The 20,327-nt window shown below is 43.9% G+C and overlaps 1 protein-coding gene across 1 annotated transcript in view; it reads left to right on the top strand.

The window, feature by feature from the left end:
- Nucleotides 1–19,907, top strand: part of LOC120053305 (eukaryotic translation initiation factor 4 gamma 2-like) — a 100,871-nt gene extending 80,964 nt beyond the window's left edge. The window contains exons 3-21 of the mRNA XM_039000437.1: nucleotides 7,657–7,722; nucleotides 8,004–8,129; nucleotides 8,404–8,506; nucleotides 8,654–8,785; nucleotides 8,973–9,039; nucleotides 9,149–9,300; nucleotides 9,489–9,599; nucleotides 9,783–9,965; nucleotides 10,507–10,642; nucleotides 10,887–11,062; nucleotides 11,264–11,377; nucleotides 15,281–15,409; nucleotides 15,663–15,767; nucleotides 15,899–16,114; nucleotides 16,252–16,510; nucleotides 16,775–16,979; nucleotides 17,691–17,917; nucleotides 18,114–18,235; nucleotides 18,535–19,907. Coding sequence (XP_038856365.1) covers nucleotides 7,657–7,722; nucleotides 8,004–8,129; nucleotides 8,404–8,506; nucleotides 8,654–8,785; nucleotides 8,973–9,039; nucleotides 9,149–9,300; nucleotides 9,489–9,599; nucleotides 9,783–9,965; nucleotides 10,507–10,642; nucleotides 10,887–11,062; nucleotides 11,264–11,377; nucleotides 15,281–15,409; nucleotides 15,663–15,767; nucleotides 15,899–16,114; nucleotides 16,252–16,510; nucleotides 16,775–16,979; nucleotides 17,691–17,917; nucleotides 18,114–18,235; nucleotides 18,535–18,600 — 2,695 coding nt within the window. The 3' untranslated portion in view covers nucleotides 18,601–19,907. The remainder of the gene's footprint in view (nucleotides 1–7,656; nucleotides 7,723–8,003; nucleotides 8,130–8,403; nucleotides 8,507–8,653; nucleotides 8,786–8,972; nucleotides 9,040–9,148; nucleotides 9,301–9,488; nucleotides 9,600–9,782; nucleotides 9,966–10,506; nucleotides 10,643–10,886; nucleotides 11,063–11,263; nucleotides 11,378–15,280; nucleotides 15,410–15,662; nucleotides 15,768–15,898; nucleotides 16,115–16,251; nucleotides 16,511–16,774; nucleotides 16,980–17,690; nucleotides 17,918–18,113; nucleotides 18,236–18,534) is intronic.
- Nucleotides 19,908–20,327: the final 420 nt, after the last annotated feature.

The raw sequence follows: 20,327 nt of genomic DNA, 5'->3' as shown, positions 1-20,327 counted from the left end.
GGGGTTTCATCAAGCAGCATCCTCTTTGCTGTGTCACTTGTACCTCATACCCCACCCGTCATGGATCAGTATGCTGCTTTTCTGAAAATCAGTTCCCTGACTTCTTATAATGTCTGATATTGTTGCTATTACAACACAGTACAGCAATCCAACAGCATAGTCTCTGTCCCACAGATGACCAACCAGGTAATCTAGCAGCCTTGACTATCAAACTACACTACATGACCAAAAGTATGTGGACACTTGCTTGTCGAACATCTCATTTCAAAATCACAGGCATTAATATGGAGTTGGTCCCCCACTTTGCTGCTGTAACAGCCTCCACTCTGCTGGGTAGGCTTTCCATTAGATGTTGGAACATTGCTGCAGGGATTTACTTCCATTCATCCACAAGAGCATCAGTGAGATTGGGCACTGATGTTGGTCCATTCATCCCAAAAATGTTTTAGGGGTTGAGGTCAGGGCTCTGTGCATGCCAGTCAAGGTCTTCTTCACCGATCTTGACAAACCGTTTATGTATGGACCTTGATTTGTGCACTGGCGCATTGTCATGCTGAAATAGCAAAGGGCCTTCCCCAAACTGTTGCCAAAATTGGAAGCACAGAATCGTATAGAATGTCATTGTATGCTGAACCATTAAGATTTCCGTTCACAGGAGCTAAGGGGCATAGCCCAAACCATGGAATCCAGCCCCATACCATTATTTCTCCTCCACCAAACTTTACAGTTGGCACTATGCCTTGGGGAAGGTAGCGTTCTCCTGGCATCCACCAAACCCAGGTCTGTCCATCGGGCTGCCAGATGGTGAAGCGTGATTCGTCACTCGAGTCCAATGGCGGCAAGCTTTACACCACTCTAGCTGATGCTTGGCGTTGTGCATGGTGTTCTTAGGCTTGTGTGCGCCTGGTCGGCCATGGAAACCCATTTCATGACGCTCCTGAGGAACAGTTCTTGTGCTGACGTTGCTTCCAGAGGCAGTTTGGAACTCGGTGGTGAGTGTTGCATCCGAGGATAGACGCACACGGCGGTCCCTTTCTGTGAGCTTGTGTGGCCTACCATTTTGCGGCTGAGCCGTTCATGCTCCTAGACGTTTCCACTTCACAATAACAACACTTACACGGAACCCAAACCGGCTGCGCCCGTGCGACATCGTGCAAAAATGTATTTTGTCCCCCTACACCAAACGCGATCACGACACGCAGGTTAAAATATCAAAACAAACTCTGAACCAATGACATTCGTTTGGGGACAGGTCGAAAAGCATTAAACATTTATGGCAATTTAGCTAGTTTGCTTGCACTTGCTAGCTAATTTGTACTATTTAGCTAGCTTGCTGTTGCTAGCTAATTTGTCCTGGGATATAAACATTAGGTTGTTATTTTACCTGAAATGCACAAGGTCCTCTACTCCGACAATTAATCTACACATAAAACTGTCAACCGAATTGTTTCTAGTCATCTCTCCTCCTTCCAGGCTTTTTCATCTTTGAATTTATATGGTGATTGGCATCTACGCTTTCATAGTATTACCACGACAACCGGCAACACAGTTCGTCTTTCAATCACCCACGTGGGTATAACCAATGAGGAGATGGCACGTGGGTACCTGCTTCTGTAAGCCAATGAGGAGATGGGAGAGGCAGGACTTGCAGCGCGATCTGCGTCAGAAATAGGAATGACTTCTATTTTAGCCCTTGGCAACGCAGACGCTCGCGAGCAGTGTGGGTGCAATAATTGAATAGCATAGATTCCTACATTTATTTTGCAATGCTCACGCACGCGATGCGATCATTGTAGTCAGGGTATTAGAGTTGACCGGGGCAGCTCTAGCAGGGCAGAAATTGGACGAACAGACTTGTTGGAAAGGTGGCTTCCTGTGACGGTGCCACATTAAGCCGTTGAGCTCTTCAGTAAGGTCATTATACTGCCAATGTTTATCTATGGAGATTGCAAATCAAACTTTATTCGTCACATGTGCCGAATACAACAAGTGTAGGCCTTGCCGTGAAATGCTTACTTAGAAGCCCTTAACCAATAGTGCAGTTCAAGAAGCGTTTAGTCTATTTGGCAAATCTTTTCTTAAGTAAAAAATAACAATAAAAAGTAACACAATAACAGGGCTATATACAGGGGGTACCGGTACCGAGTCAGTGTGCGGGGGTACAGGTTAGTTGAGGTAATTTGTGCATGTAGGTAGGGGTGAAGTGACTATGCATAGATAATATGTAAATAGTCAATGTAAATAGTCCTGTCGCGATTTTATTAATTGTTCAGCAGTCTTATGGCTTGGGGGTAGATGCTGTTGAGGAGCCTTTTGGTCCTAGCTTTGGCACTCCGGTACCGTGAGAAAACAGCTGAAAATGTTTAGGGCCTTCCTCTGACACCGCCTATTAAATAGGTCCTTGATGGCAGGAAGCTTGGCCCCAGTGATGTACTGGGCTGTACGCACTACCCTCTGTAGTGCCTTGCGGGCAGATGCTGTCAGTTGCCATACCAGGCGACGATGCAACCGGTCAGGATGCTCTCGATGGTGCAGCTGTAGAACCTTTTGAGGATCTGTGGAAAATGCCAAATATTTTCAGTCTCCTGAGGGGGAAAAGGTTTTGTCGTCCCCTCTTCATGGCCGTCTTGGTATGTTTTGACCATGATAGTTAATTGGTGATGTGAACACCAAGGAACTTGAAACTTTCGACCCGCTCCACTACAGCCCCGTCGATGTCAATGGGGGCCTGTTCGGCCCGCCTTTTCCAGTAGTCCACGATCAGCACCTTTGTCTTGCTCACATTGAGGGAGAGGTTGTTGCCCTGGCACCACACTGCCAGTTCTCTGACCTCCTCCCTATAGGCCGTCTCGTCGTTGTCAGCAAACTTAATGATGGTGTTGGAGTCGTGTTTGGCCACACAGTCATTGGTGAACAGGGAGTACAGGAGGGGACTAAGTACACACCCCTGAGGGGCTCCAGTGTTAAGGATCAGCGTGGCAGACATGTTGTTGCCTACTCTTACCACCTGGGGCGGCCCGACAGGAAGTCCAGGATCCAATTGCAGAGGGAGGTGTTTTGTCCCAGAGTGCTTAGCTTAGTGATGAGCTTCGTGGGTGCTATGGTGTTGAACGCTGAGCTGTAGTCAATGAACAGCATTCTCACATAGGTGTTCCTCTTGTCCAGGTGGGAAAGGGCAGTGTGGATTGAGATTGGGTCATCTGTGGATCTGTTGGGGATGTATGCGAATTGGAGTGGGTCTAGGGTGTCCGGGAGAATGCTGTTGATGTGAGCCATGACCAGCCTTTCAAAGCACTTCATGGCTACCAATGTGAGTGCTACGGGGCGGTAATCATTTAGGCAGGTTACCTTCGCTTCCTTAGGCACAGGGACTATGGTGGTCTGCTTGAAATATGTAGATATTACAGACTCAGTCAGGGAGAGGTTTAAATTGTCAGTGAAGACACTTGCCAGTTGGTCCGCGCATGCTTTGAGTACACGTCCTGGTAATCCATCTGGCCCAGCGGCTTTGTGAATGTTGACCTGTTTTAAAGGTTTTGTTCAAATTGGCTACCGAGATCGTTATCACACAGTCATCCAGAACAGCTGGTGTTCTTGTGCATGCTTCAGTGTGGCTTGTCTTGAAGTGAGCATAAAAGGCATTTAGCTCGTCTGGTAGGCTTGTGTCACTGGGCAGCTCGCGTCTGGGTTTCCCTTTTTAATCCGTAATAGTTTTCAAGCCCTGCCACATCCGATGAGCGTCATAGCCGGTGTAGTAGGATTCAATCCTAATCCTGTATTGACACTTTGCTTGTTTGATGGTTTGTCTGAGGGCATAGTGGTATTTCTTATAAGCATCCGGATTAGTCTCCCGCTCTAGCCTTTAGCTCGATGCGGATGTTGCCTGTAATGCATGGCTTCTGGTTGGGATATGTATGTACGGTCACTGTGGGGACGACGTCGTCGATGCACTTATTGATGAAGCCGATGACTGAGGTGGTATACTCCTCAATGCCATTGGATGAATCCCGGAACATATTCCAGTCTGTGCTAGCAAAGCAGTCCTTTAGTGTAGCATCTGTCATCTGACCACTTCCATATTGAGCGAGTCACTGGTACTTCCTGATTTTAGTTTTTGCTTGTAAGCAGGAATCGGGAGGATATAATTGTGGTTAGATTTGCCAAATGGAGGGCGGGGGAGAGCTTTGTATGCATCTCTGTGTGTGGAGTAAAGGTGGTGTAGGATTTTTTTTTCTTCTCTGGTTGCACATGTGACATGCTAGTAAAAATGTGTTAAAACTGATTTAAGTTTGCCTGCATTACAGTCCCCGGCCACTGGGTGAGCATTTTCTTCTTTGCATATGGCCTTACAGAGTTGGTTGAGAGCGGTCTTAGTGCCAGCTTCGTTCTGTTGTGGTAAATAGACGGCTACGAATAATATAGATGAGAACTCTCTTGGTAGATAGTGTGGTATACAGCTTATCATAAGGTACTCTACCTCAGGCGAGCAATATCTCGAGACTTCTTTAATATTAGACATCGCGCGCCAGCTGTTATTTACAAATAGACGCACACCCCCACCCCTCGTCTTACCAGACATAGCTTCTCTGTTCTACCGGTGCATGGAAAATCGCGCCTACTCTATATTATCCGTAATGTCTCGGTGAAACATAAGATGTTACAGTTTTTAATATCCCGGTGTTAGGATGATCTTAATCGTAGATCATCAATTTCTATTTTTCAATAAGTGAACGTTAGCAAGAAGAACGAATGGTAGTGGGAGTTTACTCAAAGGCAGCCCCATCTGCGGCCTCTTTTCCTGCGTCTTTTCTTCAAGCAAATTACGGGTTCTGTTCTGGGCCTTTTCCAGTGAAAGCAGTATATCCTTCTCGTCCAGAAGTTATTTTTGGTCATGAGTGACAGTAGCAGCAACATTATGTACAAAATAAGTTATGCAAAAAAAACTTTACAAAATAGCACAATTGGTTGGGAGAATGTAAAACGTCAGCCATGTTCTTCGGCGCCATCTTTTGCAGTGTGCTCGATTTTTATACACCTGTCCGCAACAATAGCCAAATCCACTAATTTGACGGGGTGTCCATGTACTTCTGTGTGTGTATATAGTGTATCTACGAAACTAGGACATGTCACTTGACATTGATGTTATCCAGAGGCTTTAGGGTCAGGTCAGGATGCAGTCAAACCACATTCACGTTGAAAGCCGTGGCTCAAAAAATTGCTAAAGCTGACACTGTATAACATAAAATAGAATCAACTGTGATTTGGCCAAATATGGAGAATATTTGTGTTCAATGGGCCCTTTGTTAAGAATGGTGCAATGGTATGTGGGTGGGTGCCACTTTAATGTCCTGAGCACCAACAATGTACCAGGCACCATTGATTTAGTAAGGGGTTTTAGCTACAGTATTAGGTTTGGTAAATGTACTGCTGCAATGAGTAGGCCTACTCCTACTCTGAATGTGCAATGTTTTTCTTCCTCTATATTTTGGAGATGGTAATCAGCAATGTTTATCAATAAAGATTTCAGCGGTCACTTTTTCACCTGCCACTACCATTTCGGGTGTACTGATTTCTAATTCTGCACCAGAGCCTGACTTTTTTGGATAACGGTGAAACCAGGGATGGCAAGACTTAATTTCTCCCAATTTCCACCGTTGTTTCACAGTCAATATTGCAATGAATTGTTATGACATGGGAACATTTATTTGGACTCACTTCCTTACCCACCCAGGAGTAGATTGACATCCAAAGAATATGATCTGCCTAATTTAATAATTAGTAATAACGTATGTACTTGCTTTCCATGAAGATTAAGACCGTGGATATTATGCAACACGAATGGCTTCAGCAAAGCAAAAACAAGGAAAAGTGGGTTACTCTTTATGCTCCAGATGTTGAATGTGAATAACTGCCATTGTTCTGGTCCACAGTGGCGATATCACTATGGTGATGGTAACACGGTCCGATGTCAGTCCATTGTGATTTGTCATGTCTTTATGGCTGATAGGCCTTTTTTATACTGAACAAAAATATAAATGCAACATATAAGGTGTTGGTTTCATGAGCTGAAATAAAAGATCCCCGAAATTGTCCATACGCTCAAAGCGTATTTCTCTCAAATGTTGTGCACTGCCAAGATAATCCATCCACCTGATAGGTGTGTCATATCAAGAAGCGGATTAAAGAGCATGATCATTACACAAGTGCGCCTTGTACTGGGGACAAAAGGCCAGTCAATGTGCCGTTTTGTCAAACACAATGCCACAGATGCCTCATGTTTTGAGGGAGTGTGCAATTGGCATGTTGATTGCAGGAATGTCCACCAAAGCTGTTGCCAGAGACTTGAATGTTAATATCTCTAGCATAAGCTGCCTCCAACGTTTTAAAACTGTCCGCACAACCGCAGGCCACGTGTAACCACGCCAGCCCAGGACCTCCACATCCGGCTTCTTCACCTGCGGGATCATCTGAGACCAGCCACCAGGACAGCTGATACTGTGGGTTTGCACAACCAAAGAATTTCAGAAACCGTATCAGGGAAGCTCATCTGTGTGCTCGTTGTCCTCACCAGGATTTTACCTGACTGCAGTTCAGCATCGTAACCAACTTCAGTAGGCAAAAGCTAACCTTCAATGGCCACTGGCACGCTGGGGAAGTGTGGTCTCCATGGATGAATCCCGGTTTCAACTGTTCCGGGCAGACATGGTGCCGTGTGGGCCAACGTTTTGATGATGTCAACGTTGTGAACAGAGTGCCCCATGGTGGGGTTATGGTATGGGCAGGCATAAGCTACGGACAAGGAACCCATTGCATTTTATTGATGGCAATTTGAATGCACAGAGATACCGTGACGGGATCCTGAGGCACATTTGCCACCATCGCCACTTTTTTCAGCATGATAATGCACAGCCCCAATGTCACAAGAATCTGGACACAATTCCTGGAAGCTGAAAATGTCCCAGTTCTACCATGGCCTGCATACTCACTAGACATGTCACTCATTGAGCATGTTTGGGATGCTCTGGATCAACGTGGACGACAGTTCCCGCCAATATCCAGCATCTTCGCACAGCCATTGAAGAGGAGTGGGACAACATTCCACGGGCCACAATCAACAGCCTGATCAACTCTGCGAAGTAGATGTCGCGCTGCATGAGGCAAATGGTAGTCACTAGATACTGACAGGTTTTCTGATCCACGCCCTTAACTTTTTTTTTATATATATATCTGTGACCACAGATGCATATCTATTATATTCACAATCATGTGAAATCCATAGATTAGTGCCTAATTTATTTCAATTAACTGATGTCCTTATATGAACTGTAAATCTTGTTTATTTTTGTTCAGTGTATATCCAGATTTGTCTTGACAGTAACTTTAGCTTGAAGTAGGCTATAGTCCTAGATGAATAGATGCCAACAGAGCCTTGTATGCAAATTATAAGGCTCTGGGTAACAATGTGTTGACTAATCTTGTGGAACCAACCATATGTTGCTTAAATCAATCAACACTTTTTAGCTCTCACTTACAGGACATGAATGACCTATGGAGGGGAGTGTAAAACTGTGATCAACTCTTTCAATTAGTTAAACATGTACAATTCCTATGCAATGCTCTTGCATATTCAAAGTTGTTCTCCGTTTACCCTAACAGTGCTTCTTCGGGGGGAGGTGTTGGTAGGGGTGCACCTCAGCACTATCCCAAGACTGTCGGCAACAGGTAGGCCTTCCACACAGGCATGATTCCCAGAAATCGTCCTAAGGGATCCACAAATAATAAATACTGTGAACCGGAGCCATCTGCCCTGTTTCAGCTAAAAGGCATTTTTTGTATGTGAACTGTATTTGAGTGGAATTGATGCTCTAGAATGATAAACGTCATCTTCAGTGTATTTGTTCTCCAGCATTGCAGATGTGATTTGCTGTCACCTGTATGTAGTACTGGTGGTGTATGATCACTTAGTGCCGTAGCTAAACAAAGTCTCCTTTCTGTTACTCCAGCGAGTTCCTGGGGAAAACCCCCGGGCACAGCGCTCCGAAATGGGTTCCTTCACGAAGCACTAGACGAGATGCCAACTCCAGCAACGAAAAAGAGCGACACGATGCAATCTTCAGGAAAGTGAGAGGGTAAGTGTCAAGAAACACAATTTGGCCATAAATTGGTTTAAGCTTTATTTCCTCAAATGTTCTCAATGTGTTTGGTTTTATGCTCTGTGCCCTTGCCGCCTGCATGAGCACATGCTCCTCTGTCAGATGTTTACAAGAGCAGACCACTGTAACTTTATATGGCTAACAAGCAAAGCTTGTTGATTTCCCAACCCCTCTTGATTATGCATGTACCCCTGACTTGACATTTCCCTGTTCTCTGTCCTCTCTCCCCGCACTTCCTTTTCCTCTTTAGCATACTCAACAAGCTCACGCCTGAGAAGTTTGACAAGCTATGCCTTGAGCTCCTGAATGTGGGCGTAGATACAAAACTCGTCCTTAAAGCGATCATCTTGCTGGTAAGTAATCCTCTTATTTTTTCCCCTGTTAACCGTGTCTGCTCTTTGCAAATGTAATCTATAATTTCCTGGCATCCTCCATGTATAACTGATGCTTTAATGGATTAAAAAATATATATATTTTCCTCTCTCCTCCCTCCCATCTAGATCGTAGACAAAGCCCTAGAAGAGCCGAAGTATAGCTCACTCTATGCGCAGCTATGTCTGCGTTTGGCAGAGGACGCACCAAACTTTGATGGCCCTTCGCCCGAGATCCAAACATCCCAAAAGCAGAGCACTGTAAGCATCAAGTTTAGATAGTTTTCATTTTCTGCACGGTTATGTCTTTTAATCTGGTTGTATGGTAATCTGTATGTGCTGTACGATAGTGTAGAACCAACTCTGGTCTTCTCTTTATGTCCCAAGTGCCTGTATAGAATGTCACTGGTTCTGATGTTCAATCTCAAATGTTTTCCTGATTTTGCAGACCTTCAGGAGACTTCTAATTTCTAAGCTTCAAGATGAATTTGAAAACCGCAGCAGAAATGTTGAAAGTGAGTACTACTACTCCCCTACACAGCTCTTTTGGGACAAGGCCCACCACAAGTCCGCTCCTTGACTCCCTATTGTACTTGTACTAACTTGATGTTCTCCTTCTACCAGTCTATGACAAACATGACAACCCTCTTACTTCTGAGGAGGAGGAGCAGCGTGCCATTGCCAAGATCAAGATGCTTGGCAACATTAAATTCATCTCGGAACTTGGCAAACTCGACCTCATCCATGAATCTATCCTTCATAAGTGCATCAAAACAGTATGTTCAACCATTTCAGTGTAGTTCTTTTGGATTTAGTTTTGTATAACTTTTTATCGTTGTTTGCAACTTAAGATACAACTTTGTCTAGTTGAGTTCTGCTTTGCAATCTTCATAGTTTTCACTTTTCTACTGGCACAGGTCCCTAATATGCCACTTGTATAACGCCATCATCCCCCTCTCCCTAGCTTTTGGAAAAGAAGAAGAGAGTCCAACTCAAGGATATGGGGGAGGATCTGGAGTGCCTCTGTCAGATAATGAGAACAGTGGGGCCTAGACTCGACCATGAAAAAGCTAAGGTACATTCTCTTGTTCCTAGCAGTCTGTCTGCTGTCATCCCTACGGCCTGTATTTCTTTCTCCGTCAAGATACCACTTTTCATCTCTCCCCCAGTTTGAAATGTATCAGTACTTTGGCCAAATACGCCGGCTGTTTGAGAATGTGTCCATCTCCTAACACCACTGTCCATCTCTGCCCTACAGTCTTTAATGGACCAGTACTTTGGCCGTATGTTATCCTTAATGAACAACAAGGAATTGCCCGCCAGGATCCGCTTCCTGCTGCAGGACACGGTAGAGCTGCGAGACAACAACTGGGTCCCCCGCAAAGCTTTCATCGACAACGGACCAAAGACCATCAACCAGATCCGTCAGGAGGCAGTGAAAGTGAGTCAGTGGAGAGAACTGGAATTATGGCCTGTTTATCTCATCCTTTCTCTTTGCCGCATCCTCAAAAGGAGGAGAGACCTTGGACCTTCTCATCCAATACAGTTGAGAAGGAGGCGAGGAAAGAGGACATGAGGAATTGAGGAAAGACCAATTGAGAACGAGCCTGTGTATATCACCATCTAAGTCAAAGTAGCATCTTTGAACCTGTGATGCCCTACCTGTGGCTTCTTAGGCCAAGCTTATTGGTACAGCAACCCTATGCTTGTTTATAACTGGAGCTTCCTGACAACCCCTCCAGGTCTCTCTTTTTTTTTCTTCTCCAAAGCAACTCTCACTTATTACACAACAGAGAAAATGCCTTCACACATCTACTAATGGAAGCATGTGATTATTCAGGAGTTGCTCAGTGTATCTAAGAGTGATGAGTGGCAGAGAATGCACATGGCTATATAACTACAACATCAAGAACCAACAAATAGGATGTATTTTTAGGGCCCATTTGAGCACTATTCACTGGAGTGTGTTTTTGTCTCCCCAGGATTTGGGTGTTTTCATCCCAGCGACCATGGCTCAGGGAATGAGGATGGACTTCTTCCTGGAAGGCCCTTTTATGCCAAACCGGATGAAAATGGAGACTCTCGGGGGATTGGCTGACATGTTTGGACAAATGCCAGGTAGGCATGGGCGTAGGTTTGTCCATCTGCCTGTCTAGGTCTTGTCCATTAACCACTTGTCTGCCAGCATGTTTGAGGGGTTCATTTATCACAAAATGAGTAGTTATTTGGGAAGTAACATGATTTTGGTGGCCAGTGTTTCTACCCAGTCTGACTAATACAGTCTACTTCAAACACGCTCTGTGACTTAGAAAATGTGACAGCCAGATGTAAATTTTCACTCCTCTCTAACCTGTCTCCTCAGGTGGTGGGATAGGGACGGGCCCGGGGGTCATTCAGGACAGGTTCTCTCCCACTCTGGGACGTCATCGCTCCAACCCGCTCTTCAACGTCAACGGACATAACGGCCACAACACTGCCCCCCAACCACCGTCTCCGTTTGAAATTGGAGCCAACAAATCTTTTATCAAGTCCAACCAGGTAAATAACTGGATTTGATTTGATTCAATGCAATTTTACATTTTTAATAACGAGAGCATTTTGGCCATTAATGATTTAGTAAACTTGCAGCATGTGTGCGCAACAGAGATGAGCTGTCCTTTCTTCCTGCTTGTGGAAAGGAAACGTGTCTCTTCCCGCCAGCGCCACCAATTTATGTTTCTTGTCTGGTCTGTTTTAAAGGTTCAGAATCAGCATTTCCAGAACCAGAACCACCAGAGCCAGCAACAGCAGGTCCAGTCCAACAAGGACATGCCTCCACGTTTTAGCAAGAAGGGACAACTGAACCTAGAAGAGGTACATTAACCCACTCCCCACCAGTCTGGACACTAGTGCTGAGCGATTAGTGCTTTTTGAGATTTGTTTGACTGAACAAAAAATAATCACAATTTCGGGTTTCAATAATAAAAAATAAAAAAACATTAACTGCATTGAATGAGATGAATGCTGTAACACAGAATAAAACAATTAATACAAGTCCCATGATGGTAGTGACTGCCCATGGCTGTTTATCACTTACTAACCATTAGTTATTCACATTAATGTAATAAAATATTTCGGTCATTGTGTATAATCTCTATAGAGCTGCTACCTATGTTGTCTGACAAAATCACAATTTTAGTAGGTCTTCAAAGTAAAAAAAAAAAGAATACTTTTATGAATGCTGAATACCAATACCTCACGAAGCAACTGCTTTATATTTATCCCCTTTTGATTGCGCGTTCTTCTCTTACATAGCAGGCGTAAAAGAAACACAGACCGGACAAATCAAATGTATTTATATAGCCCTTCTTACATCAGCTGATATCTCAAAGTGCTGTACAGAAACCCAGCCTAAAACCCCAAACAGCAAGCAATGCAGGTGTAGAAGCACGGTGGCTAGGAAAAACTCCCTAGAAAGGCCAAAACCTAGGAAGAAACCAGGCTATGAGGGGTTGCCAGTCCTCTTCTGGCTGTGCCGGGTGGAGATTATAACAGAACATGGCCAAGATGTTCAAATGTTCATAAATGACCAGCATGGTCAAATAATAATAATCACAGTAGTTGCCGAGGGTGCAACAAGTCAGCACCTCAGGAGTAAATGTCAGTTGGCTTTTCATAGCCGATCATTGAGAGTATCTCTACCGCTCCTGCTGTCTCTAGAGAGTTGAAAACAGCAGGTCTGGGACAGGTAGCATGTCCGGTGAACAGGTCAGGGTTCCATAGCCGCAGGCAGAACAGTTGAAACTGGAGCAGCAGCATGGCCAGGTGGACTGGGGACAGCAAGGAGTCATCATGCCAGGTAGTCCTGAGGAATGGTCCTAGGGCTCAGGTCCTCCGAGAGAAAGAAAGAAAGAATTAGAGAGAGCATACTTAAATTCACACAGGACACCGGATAAGACAGGAGAAATACTCCAGATATAACAGACTGACTCTAGCCCCCCGACACATAAACTACTGCAGCATAAATACTGGAGGCTGAGACAGGAGGGGTCAGGAGACACTGTGGCCCCATCCGATGAAGTACTACATTCGACAGTTCGGGCATGATCTGATTTATCTATAGAGATACTGCAGTGCACCTTGCATTGAGCTCACAAAACAAACAAAAAACTGAACGAAATGGAATTCAAATAATTGAACCGACCTCTGTCAATTAGTTGTTTTAAACACCGAAAAATAACTGACTAAGTCTGCAGTGTATCACCCATTGGGCTATAAAAGAGAAGCGAGAGGATCTTCTTGTATGGTCGTTATATAGTCTTGTATGTTTCTCATATTAAAATTGATGACTGAGCACAGAATGCATCCCTACACACAGAATATCAGAGTTCAGAGCGTGATGTCAGATATGTCACATCAGAATGAGTGCTTCATCCAATATCATGTCTGACAACTGTGAGCGGCCAGCCACATCCTCTAACCAGCCATTAGCATACTCTGCTGCTTCTCTCTGTTTGTTCTTTCTGTGCATCTCCCATCAGTTTTAAAATGTTATTTAGCCGTGATGGTGAGCTGGGGTTTGCAGACCGTGATGTGGTTTCTTACATTTGTTTAATTATTGGAGCGGCACTCAGCGCATACGTATTTTTTCATTTCGCCGGTAAGAACAGGCAAGCCAGTCTGACTTGGCTGAGTGCCACTGCCATAGAGGAAAAACGGAGCACAGTGACAGTCATGCTTGCACCTTTACATTACTGAAAAGCTCAAGTTTCTAGCCCAAACCACCAACTATCTTTTCCCCCAAACATTCTGATTGGTTTCATCCTTCCAACTAAAAGTCCCGATTTGACATATCTCTTTACATTAGTATTTTGGGCAAAACATTTTTTAAATCCAAATTTGAGTAAAGTCATGTCGGAAAAGCGACATCGAGAAGAACGAGTGAATGCACAGCAGGAGTGAAGCCACTGTCCACAAAAGATGGTGAAGATCCAAGTCATACAAAGTCCTCATTGTTGAAAAATATATTTTGTCACTGAATAAAGACAACTTATCATCAGACCATATCCTGTATCAGCTAAAAATCTAGTATAGCCCATTTTACACCCCTGCTGGCTTACCCCTGGCTTACCCCTAGACAGTTTGTTTTGCATATCCTGGTACACTTATTAGCCTGCTATCTTTTTTTCTTTTTTATCTGCTAGCAACATGGCATTACAACTCTTTGGACACTTTAGTACCTACTTACCTGATTCGCCTTCATCACTGAGGTATAATAAGAACGCACCGAAACCACCAGCATGCTGTTCCTTTCTTGACATCAAAGCTGCAATGTGTTTAGTAGTTTACACTTTTCCACAAAGACAGTTTTATATGGAAAATAATCAGTCTACGTTGTCAGATTTGTGGAAATTATATTGTGCAACCTTCACTTTAACCATTCATTTTATGAAGCATGTCTTACCTTCAAAGTAGCCTAGCCAAAATACAACCATAGAAATGTTGAGGGAATTATTTTATTAACACTTAATATGCCATTGAAACCAGAATTTCTCATGTTCTACTGGTTTTCGAATCAATGTTCCTTTTCTTGTCCAGCAGCCAAAGGCATAATCTTAGTCATATTGCAGTAGTAACCCATGCTAGTTGACGCATCTTTAGATCTCCACTTTATTTCTAGCAAATATTTTCATCTGTCACATAACCGCTCGGCGTGCTGTGCACTTTTGAGAAGTGTTTTCCTGCTAATTGCAATTTGGGATATTCTCACACAGCCTACGCGCATTGTTGAGTTTATACTATTTAGAAATATACATTTATAAACGGTTTAAGCTAAAGGGTTTGATTTGTTGCATCAGCCTCATTTGCTTTTTAAAATGTTTTTATGTGTAGTGGTCCCAGAACTGTTACAGATTCTGGATTGAACCGTGGACATATTTGTTTTTTATGGTCACGGACGACCGGACGCCCTTAATTTCAAGCCCTGGAGGGAATTCATTGTATTAAGCCATAAAAAGTATTTGGTTGTAATTGTAATGTTGCACTATTTTATATGCTACATTTTTGTCTGATTCTCTATGGTAAAAAATATAGTAATGCATTTAATTTTGTAAAGTGGTTCCTTGCATCATACAATGACGTTAAAATGGTGTTACAAGTCACTTGATCTTTTGGACAACTAAAAAAATCTGTCCTACTTGTCCAAAGGACAAGTGGTAAAAAAAAAAGTTTGTCAAGTCTTGCCTTTTCTATTATACAGTAAAAAGTATGAAGTTACATTTAATGTCTTGTATTGAGTAGAGGTGTGAATATCAGGGACACTGTTTTTGTGCAGCACATGTGCAGAACGTATAGAAAAGGGGAACAGGCATCCTGGGGAGGGGTGGCCGGGGCAAATCCTGTGGTGTGACGATACTTCTCGGTATCGTGATACTTGACATGGTATCACATCGTTATTAAAATGTTCACGTGTTTCCATTCTAACAATTCTTTTTGTCACCTTTTTTTGGGCCCTCACCAGTTTGCATCCCTGTATGATCATGCCCTGTGACGATAAAAATTCTGAGGGGAAAAAACCTACTGCCAGTCTTATCTCCTACTTCCTGCTCTCCTATGCTACACCTCTTCTCTCTACAACTGGTATCTGGTCTGTTGACTGATTATGAGATATGAGGGCATGATATTCTGCTGATCTCAGAATATCTTTCTTTCCAAGACACCATGCTAACCATTCTGCTACTGTCCCCCCCCCCCCCCCCCCCCCCCCCTGTGTTGTAGATCAGCCTGAGACCAGCTCAGTCGTTCCTCCTGAATAAGAACCAGGTTCCCAAGCTGCAGCCCCAAATCCCCACCATGATCCCCCCCAGTGCCCAGCCCCCCCGCACCAACACCCCTCCATTGGGACAGGTAAGGGATCAGCAGAGCACACCCCACTTCACCTTTTTAACCCCCCAACCAGGGTTGGGGTTGATTCCATTTCAATTCTGGAAGAAAACTGACATTAAAATTATTCCCATTGCTGTTCAATGAAGAAAATTTGAATGTCAGTTAACTTCTTAAAATGGAATTGACCCCAACTCTGATTCCAACTGGGCTTTTGAGGGCTTGCCATGTTTGTTGTTCCAGTGTAGTTCACCTAGTCTTCCCCCTTCTCCCCCAGTCTCCACAGCTCGGCCTCAAAAGCAACCCTCCTCCCATTCATGAGAAACCTCATAAGACCAGCAAGAAACCACCGCCGGCTAGGGAGGAGCTGCTGAAAATGACGGTAGGCAACCATTTAGTACCGATGTGACTGAATTCTGGTATCACTACTCTTTGTTATCAAAATATATATTATTGGCACCGATACACCATGCAACACTAAACAAGGCTCACTTTTCACTCTCCCCCCTTTAGGAGACTGTTGTAACGGAATACCTGAACAGCAAAAACATTGATGATGCTGTGAACGGTGTCAGAGAGATGAAGGCTCCCAAGCACTTCCTGCCGGAGATGCTGAGTAAGATCATTGTGGTGTCGCTGGACCGGTCAGATGAGGATAAGGAGCATGCCAGCACCCTCATACACACGCTACGCACAGAAGGCCTCGTTACAGGGGATAACTTCATGCAGGTATGTGTTTCTTCCACGCAATGTTTTTGACATTCATGTCAAATACTTTTGATGCGCTTGGTAAAGCTTTGTTTTCATCTCACTAATGTCTTTGTCCTAACTTTATTTGTCTCTCTCCCTCCATCCTCGCTTCCAAGGCTTTCCTCAACGTGCTTGACCAGTGCCCTAAGATCGAGGTAGACGTGCCGCTTGTGAAGTCCTACCTGGCCCAGTTTGCAGCCCTGGCCCTCATATCTGAGCTGGTGAGCGTGTCTGAGCTGGCCCACCCTCTGGAGAATGGAACCCACTTCCCCCTCTTCCTGCTCTGTCTGCAGCAGACTGCCAAGCTCACGGACAAGGAGTGGCTCACTGACCTCTTCCAACAGAGCAAGGTCAACATGCAGAAGATGCTACCTGGTAGGTTGACAACCCTCTCTCTCCAGACTCCCTCTAAAGGCGCTTTAGTGACTGAAATGGAAGGATTTCACTGTGATGTTAAATTTGTCATGTGATGACATCTCATAATCATTAGACTAAAGGCACTTGATATCACGGATGACCAACGAAAGAGACTAATGATTACAATATCTGAACAGTATCAGCAGAGACTGCAGCACATTCATCTTCCATGTCAGTGATGCTATGGCTAATCTGACCTGTCTGTCCGTTCTGGTCCTCCAGAGATTGACCAGAACAAGGACCGCATGTTGGAGATCCTGGAGGGTAAGGGCCTGAGCTTCCTGTTCCCCCTGTTGAAGCTTGAGAAGGACCTGCTGCTGCAGATCAAGGCAGACCCCTCACCGCAGGCTATCTACAAGTGGATCAAAGACAACATCTCCCCCAAGCTCCACACCGATAAGGGTTTTGTCAACATCCTCATGACCAGGTAGGTACTGAACCTCCAGGATGGAGACCACTTTTTGTAAAAAAAAATGTCACTCCTTTTTCTCCAATTTCGTGATATCCCGTTGGTAGTTAGTCTTGTCCCATTGCTGCAACTCCCGTACGGATTCGGGAGAGGCGACGGTCGAGAGCAATGCTTCTTGACACTCTGCTTGCTTAAACTGTAAGCCAGCCGTACCAATGTGTCGGAGGAAACACTGTACAGCTGGCGAGCCGAAGTCAGCGTGCATGCGCCCGGCCGCCAGAGCGCGATGGGACAAGAACATTACTGCTGGCCAAACCCTCCCCTAACCCAGACGATGCTGGGCCAATTGTGCACCGCCTCATGGGTCTCCCGGTCTCGGTCGGCTGCTTCACAGCCCGGGTTCGGACCTAGATCTGTAGCGATGCGGTGCCTTAGACCGTTGTGCCACTCAGGAGGCCCGGAGATTACTTTTGAAATCTTATTTAGACTGCTTATGGTTGTATAAAGGTATTCATTCAAGGCTTGAGACCAATATGACAGTCTAGACTGTACTTGTCACAATATAGAATCACCCTTTCAGTCTATTTTTGCACAATATTTCATGCACACCGGGGTGGGTGGAGACACAAACTAATGGAATGTGTAAAATACACTTTTGGGAGCATTCATTAGTATATCTATTTTACAATGCTCTTACTGTTGCTACCCACACTTCCCCTCTCCTCCCAGTTTCTTGCAGTACATCTCAGGGGAGCTGTGTTGTGTGGAGGAGGAGGAGGGCAGTGGTGGAGAGGAGCAGGCGGCGGGGCCCTCCAAAGAGCAGCTGGACCAAGAGAAGCAGCTGCTGCTGGCCTTCAAACCCGTCATGCAGAAGTTCCTACACGACCAGCCCCAGCTGCAGGTCTCAGCCCTGTACGCCCTGCAGGTGCACTGCCACGCCAGCCACTTTCCCAAAGGTTGGTTTACTGCCCCATGCCACTTGCCAGGCTGTCATTGAAACTAATAATTTGGTGGAAACCTATTAACTTTTGCTTCAGTTGTCAAGATTTGTATCTATTTGATAGTTTTTGGACATGCGAGTAGGATATTCTTCTATGTCGACTTCATTGCTACTGTGTGTAGTTGTTTTAGTGTTGTGTGTGTTTATTTCAGGTATGCTGCTGCGCTACTATGTCCACTTCTACGACATGGAGATCATTGAAGAAGAAGCCTTCCTTGCATGGAAAGAAGATATTACCCAAGAATTCCCTGGAAAGGGAAAAGCTTTATTCCAGGTATTTTTTGTTGAGAAATCTGTCACAGTTGACCAAATGGTAGCTTATACACTTAAACATGTGTACCCAGTCCTTTATTCTTTTGTGAGTAAATCATGACAATTGTGCTTGCAACCACAACAGGGTTGCGCTCAGTATGTGTAAAGCATTTGGAAACTGAGTGGTAGCCTCCTACCTGACTTGTTCAATAACAACACATATTTTTGCTTAACATTCTGCCCTATTTAACATGACCCTGTATAACACTCTCCCCTGTTAGGTCAACCAGTTGCTAACCCTCTACCTCTCTCCCCTGTTAGGTCAACCAGTGGCTAACCTGGCTGGAAACAGCTGAGGAAGAGGAGTCAGAAGAAGAGGCTGACTGAGAAACCAACCAGAACTGTCAGGCACCATAGAGAGTAGAGAAACATACCTTGACATACAGTACAGCTATCTATCTATTACCACCCTAATCTCCCCTTTAACTAACCACTGCCAGAGACTGCTTATGTCCTGCAATAATTAGCCAAGAATGTTATCATGGCATAGTAGATAACCATCGAGCTCTGTATAGGCACTGAAGCCCCCCCCTGTATTATAGACTGAGAAATGCGTTCCCTTTCACCTTTATTTTAACGGTTGATTTGTTTTGGGTCCCTGTCCTGTTTCTGCAATATGAATTTAATGTAGCCTATGGACTGTCTCAAACCACATCTGTACTTTCTTTATTTTGCTCCTACTGTAACCACGTAGTTAGTTTTGCCACATTAACTGACTGACAAGTATTGCATTAACACTATTTGATATGATTTGTTATCCCCTTTGAAGAAAATGTTTATTTGACACCTGTTTTAGCCTTAGGGTATGCAAAAAAATATGTCTAATCTAGAGAGTAAGTCAACAGAACCATGGTCTTTGTGTGCTTGGTCAACTGAAGCTTGTCTGAAATCTTTGTTTTAAACCAAAGATCTCTTCGAATGCCCTGTTGCTGATAAGGAGCATGTTGCATTTTGTTTATGGGAATTCTATTCTTCCCACGCAAGGCTGTAGTGGTTGCAATACTCATTCTTCAATTGTTACATAAAATCATAAACTGTAAGTTAATCATTGGTGTGCTGCCGTAACGTTTCAAATGTTGCCTTTGTTTTTACCTCTTAGATGGGCTTTGTGTTTCATGTTGGGATACAGAATATCCTTTTTTTAGAGAAATGCCTATACAAGAAAGCCCAGCCCAATGCAGAAATGTTGATATAAATATCCTGGTCTACTAACACAATACAACCCCTGGATTGGACTTCCAATGAAGCTCGATCTGGTTTACTAGTGTGAAGGTCACCTTTTTAAAAATTAATTGGATAACTTCTTACCTCCGCATCCCTTTTGCCTGTAACGTTTGTCAAAGGTGGGGGTACAGGAATATATTTTCCCTAGCATATTGAGTTTGTACCGATATGTTTAAGTGAATTTTATACCTTCTTTTAATTGGCGAATAAAAGCAATCTAATTTTGATCGTCCCCTTGTATAGCGCATAAAGGCTTAACTGAACTTAAATCCCAACAAGATTAGCCAATGTGCTCACAAACCATGTGTATGAAGAAAGCAATGGATTTTGATCATGTTGTATTCAAGTGATGAGTATTGTGCACTGATATTGCATAACCGTCAATAAAGTCCAATACTTGAGCACTGACACATTTTTGTTGTCCTTTGAAGTATTTTAATTCAAACTATTACACATTTCTTTACGGTATTGGGAAATATGTGTGTTTTTGGTAATGACGTAAGGGTATGAGTTTTTGTGCTACAGGAACCAGTTTTTCTGTTTAAGCAATTGAGAAAAACTGTAGTACAGCCAGTCTTGGCAGAATTTTCAGGCGTAATATGGAGATAGAGTACTGCCAATATTATTGGAAATAGATTACAAGTCACAAATGTGTAACAATCCATACACAAACCTCTTGACACGTATATTTTTGTTAAAAATGCAAAAGGATTTGTAAATATGGATAAAGATTTGAGTAAATGTTCTCACATTTGCAAAGAAACATCGCAATGTGTAGACAAAAGCGCTGACAAACATCTTTCCAAAGTTTTAAATAAAATCATTGCATT

This window comes from Salvelinus namaycush, chromosome 9 (assembly GCF_016432855.1).
Source record: "Salvelinus namaycush isolate Seneca chromosome 9, SaNama_1.0, whole genome shotgun sequence".
Taxonomy (NCBI): Eukaryota; Metazoa; Chordata; class Actinopteri; order Salmoniformes; family Salmonidae; genus Salvelinus; species Salvelinus namaycush.
This window is presented reverse-complemented; position numbering and strand designations above follow the sequence as displayed.